General features: G+C 36.8%; 1 protein-coding gene across 2 annotated transcripts; it reads right to left on the bottom strand.

The window, feature by feature from the left end:
- Positions 1-2,530: 2,530 nt before the first annotated feature.
- On the bottom strand, positions 2,531-3,933 carry LOC103956710. Of its 2 annotated transcripts, XM_048575680.1 has the most exons (4): positions 3,801-3,933; positions 3,132-3,629; positions 3,021-3,064; positions 2,531-2,886 (listed from the first exon to the last, which is right to left on the bottom strand). In XM_048575680.1, the coding sequence occupies exons 2-4, from the start codon at positions 3,537-3,539 to the stop codon at positions 2,820-2,822; spliced, it is 519 nt and encodes a 172-aa protein (XP_048431637.1). In that variant the 5' UTR covers positions 3,540-3,629; positions 3,801-3,933; the 3' UTR covers positions 2,531-2,819. The 2 variants fall into 2 exon arrangements, with proteins under 2 accessions (XP_048431637.1, XP_009367015.3); XM_009368740.3 differs by lacking the exons at positions 3,021-3,064; positions 3,801-3,933 and having other exon boundaries at positions 3,132-3,712.
- Positions 3,934-4,774: the final 841 nt, after the last annotated feature.

The raw sequence follows: 4,774 nt of genomic DNA, 5'->3' as shown, positions 1-4,774 counted from the left end.
TATCCTCATCTCAGAATTCTATAATTACAAAACGTCAATTATGAGAAAGACGGTGCAACAGAGTATATATCGTATGTGCCTATCTCTCTCCTCATGTCATGCATCAATTGAAGAGGATGATAGACACAAAGCTATATAGCCTCCGTTGCACCTGGGTTTTCCTTCTCAAGGGGAGAAAGAGATGACAACATGCATTTCTAACTTGAAAAACCGCAATAGTAATAGACCTTGCATAATTAGGGTTTACAGGAGTACTACGATTAGTCTCCATCCGCGTGGTTGATTCCAACTGCTCCTGCTTTGTGGGTCTCACAAACGCGCAAGAATTAAAGCTCATGCGCACGTTAGCAGCTAATTCTACTATTTCTTGTATGTTTTCTTATTTAGAATCTTACATGGGAGAAATTTGGTATTAATAGTTTGAGACATCACGGTAATAGTAAATTTGTTTCATACGAAGTCGACCTCTTGGTGAGGGTTAGGTGCATGCTTTAATAGCTCCAGTCTGTGTCCAGTAGTAGTGGTGCAGTGGGATCTTTGAGATTTTGACCATCAATATTGTAACTCTGTTGGGGTTTTGACCAGTTGATTTTGTTGGCCTCTCCTTTAGTGCTTTGCACGTGAAACTCTCCAGATTCAGCCTCTGCCTCTTCCTCTGACTGACGATAGCATATGTATCTTTCCATACGAGAATTTATATATAAGGCCATTTCTAATCGAGGGTTGGTCAGAGGGCTCGTTTTAGCCTACTGACCCTACAAGATTCTTCAAGATATTAATATTTTAATGAACAGTACATGACTATATTTGCCTTCGTCTCCAACCGAGGTCCAAAGGGTCAGAGGGCTCGTTTTAAGCCCTGCCACAAAAAACCGTCTCCAACTGAGAGCTAAAGAGTCATAGGGCCAAACATAATTTATGATTTAAATTTAAAAACTACAACAACTTAAATTCAAATCCAACAACTTAAATTTAAAAATTACAACGATAACTGGTCCAAAAAACCAAAAAAATTAGAATTAGAATTTAATGAATGGTTTAGGTATTTATAAGAAAAAAAAATTAGAATTTTTAAGAATTAAAAAAAAAAAAAAATTGGCCCAAAAAACCAAAAACAAAAAAAAAAAAAATTGAATACAACGGCTAGTTGACTAGCCGTTGTATTCAATTTTTTTTTTAAGCAATAACCGACAGGAATACATTTAATTTTTAATATAAATATATTCCTATTGGTTATAACCGACAGGAAAGCTATATTTTATGGCCAGCCTCAGGCTGGCTGGCTGGCTGCTTGCAGCTAGCCTCCAGCCCTCTAGCCCTCTTCGATTCCGTGGGTTCCTCTCAGATTCCACAGCTCTCTGGCCTAGCCCTCGGTTGGAGATGGTTTTTGGGCCATTTTCGGCCCTCTGGCCCTCTAGACCCTTCGATTGGAGATAGCCTATAGGTTCAATAACCGTGGCTGGGCTGTCACATTGAAAGAGATCCTCTTTAGATCTCTTCTATCAAAGTTTACAGATCACGTAATTTGGATCCTTAAAATTTGATTCAACAGCTAAAATTATTATAATTTTTAAAATAAGCTCTATTTTTAACTGTTAGATCAAATTTCAAGGATCCGATTACTTGATCTGTGAACTTTAATAGAAGAGATCTAGAGAGGATCTCTTTCCTGTCACATTTATAGCACTCTGCATGTTGCTGTGTTGCACCATCTGTCACATTTATCCCATCTCCTATTCATTTTTTTTCTTTGATCTTTGTTGTCGAATTTAAAGGTGATTCGATTACTATTTCGTTTAATTTTTTATTTAATTTTTTTGAAACCGAAATTGACAACAATGCAACTTGGTCATAGTTCCTTGTCAGGGTTAATTAGTTCTTGAATTTGTACCCTGTTACTTTGGTTATTGAGTTTAATTTTTGAAATTTATGGTCAATCTAATTGTCTTATTCGTTTAATTCAGATGCAATAAAAATCGTCGAAACTAGTGAAAAATTTGACACAAATGAGCTAAAGTGGGACCATGGCAAGGCAAGGACCATAGACTTTGAAAACTGAATTGAAGAAATAAAGTAATACACAAGTAAAAATTCAAGGACAATGTCATAACTAATCCCCTTTTGATATATATAACTAGACATTGTTGCCTAACACATTTATAACTAATCCCCTTTTGATATATATAACTAGACATTGTTGCCTAACACATTTCTCAACCATGCGTACATCGAAAATTCTAGTATGCTTCGGTGAGGAAAATGAGATTTAAAAATTGAATTGAAGTAAAACACGAATACAAATTCAATAACACCGGTGTAATTAAGCCCTATTTATATAATTAGGAAAGTGAATTTCTCACTCCCAATTTGCATTCGGATTTAATATGTCAAAAATGAAATACAAAAAATGTGCTTAATGAAAAACTAATAATTTTCCCTATGAAATTAAGGTGTAGGAGTACCCCCAAAAATATGAGGAACAAGAGCTTGACATTTGATTGCATAAAGGTTCTTCAACTGCTTCAACCGAAAAAAAAAAAAAAGGTTCTTCAACTGCAAACATTTTTGTACAATGAACAGCCAAAAATACCAAATTCCAATCCTTAAAAACTAAACAGATCAAACTTTGAAATCAAAATACACCAGACAATAATTAGAGAGCCCTAATTAAAAACGATCAATCACTAACAGAAACCACAAGCCCTCTAAATTTAACCCAAAAAACAGCGGTAAAAATACAAGAGTAACAATAATCTCTCTAAGCCTTCAAGAGGTTAAAAAAAATAAAAAAAGGTACTCCCCACACCTCTACAAATTCATCAGCATACCCCTCTATATTCCAATCTCCACATCTCTCCAACTTGACCCTCCTTCGTCCAACACCTCCTGCAACAAAAAATAACACCACCACCATGTCATATAAAGCTTAAATCCTTTTTCTTCGACAAAGTGATATTTTAAATTACTAGAATTAAAGGAGAGCAGATTCGAACTCAGGGGCAAAGAGGTAGCTAGCTGACCTAGCTAAACCATTATGTTTTCGGCCAACTGAGCTAACCCACACCTGTTATATAAAACTCAAAATTAAAAAGGACAAAATGGGTGTAACGAAAAGTTTAATTCTCTCTCACCTGTGATGTCTTAATATTAGCATGATGCTGAGCTTCCTCATGAACCACCGCAAGTCCAGACCTTCTGCCATCTCCGTCACTCTTCTCAGCTTTCTTGGACACAATGTGGGACCTACTCTTCCTTCCGAGGAGCCCCTTCCACCTTGCACCCTTTGGCGGTCTGGATGACGAGACGTCATCGTCGTGATCCTCCCCATGGAGCAGCTCATCTCTGAGAGTGGTGGTGCTCCTCCGCGTCTGGCTGCTGCAGCCGTCCTTGAAGGGCAGCAGCCTGCCCTTGGAGAAGAGCTCATCAGCGCTCATCATGGAGTAGTTGGAAACAGAGAACTCAAAATCTGAGGAGACAGCAGGCGGAGCAGCAGCCACCTCCCTCCGGATTTCATGGTGGATGGCATCCTGCAAAGTCATTGGAGAAGGAGATTCTTGGGCTCATCGGAGGAGGAAGAGGAGGAGCAAACTTATGCTTATGCTCTGATGAGTTGTACATCTCTAAGCAGGCTGCCATCAGATTTCAAAACAACCCCTTGTAAATACAAGTCAAAACGCAACATGTATATGTGTGTATTTATATCTGATATGGTAATTTTTTTAATTTTTTTTGTACATATTTTTATGCATGCATGCCTGATGTGATGCGTCTTGTCATGACATGATAAATTGAACGGTGACCTGTTAAATCTTGAAGGAGGATGCAGTCTCCAATGTTTTCACTGCTTTCCTTGGATGTGGGTGAAGTTGCCAAGAAGCACACTATACTCCTTTTTATTCCAGTACTTTGGACTTGGGTAAAAAAAAAGAAGCTCTCTAACCAATCATATATCAAACCCTAGTTTCACGAAGATTCAGTTGATAATTTAATAAGACCCCAATCACTTTGTACGATGTAATCTTATAAATTTATAATCTAAACGGTTCGTGTATATATAATGTATGTTAATATTGTATCTCATGAAGATTCTAAGAAATTGTCCTTCGGGTTAAACAATTAAAATCTAATTTACAAATGAACAACAGTATAGGTACAAATAGTACAGGTTCTCAGAAGGTGATCAAATTTTTTAAGAGTAGAAGATTTTAAACACTTTCGACAAAAAAAAAGAAGAGGGTAATTAGGGATATGCTGCAGTCTGGTGTAGGATAATTTTATGAGTCATTGTTAAATAATTTTTCTAATTAATTAAATAACATATATTTTTTCTTGATTTGGATGTGATGATCTTGGAAGCAAAGGCTGGCAGGATCAGGGATTTCACAAGAAGGGAATGCAGCATTGATAATGCAAAGCATGGATGCAGGTTTTGCTGAGATAGCAAAAATGTGAAAACCCTAAACTTTCGGAGGACAGGAAAAAAAAAAAAAAATTAAAAAAATGAATCACAGAAAAAGGTGATGAAAACTGGGGCCAAGAAAGATGAGCCTCAGAAATCAGAGTGGAAGGAGGGCGGACACTGCATGAGCGGCCAAACTGAGTACTCATAAACTTGGGGCGAGGTCAGCCTAGGGAATAAGATTTTCTCTTCTCCTATTTTTATTCTATTTTTTCTTTTCCTCTCACATTTTTGTTTTTTATCTTATTATCTTTATAAAAAAAAATTGATATAAGATGTTGATATGATTTAATAGTAGCCGTTCAAGTAGGAGAT

This window comes from the organism of the source record quoted next, unplaced genomic scaffold, assembly GCF_019419815.1.
Source record: "Pyrus x bretschneideri cultivar Hongxiangsu unplaced genomic scaffold, Pyrus_bretschneideri_v1 Contig8, whole genome shotgun sequence".
NCBI classification, from domain to species: domain Eukaryota; kingdom Viridiplantae; phylum Streptophyta; class Magnoliopsida; order Rosales; family Rosaceae; genus Pyrus; species Pyrus x bretschneideri.
Note: the sequence above shows the minus strand (reverse complement) of the source record. Positions and strands in the feature narration are given on the sequence as shown.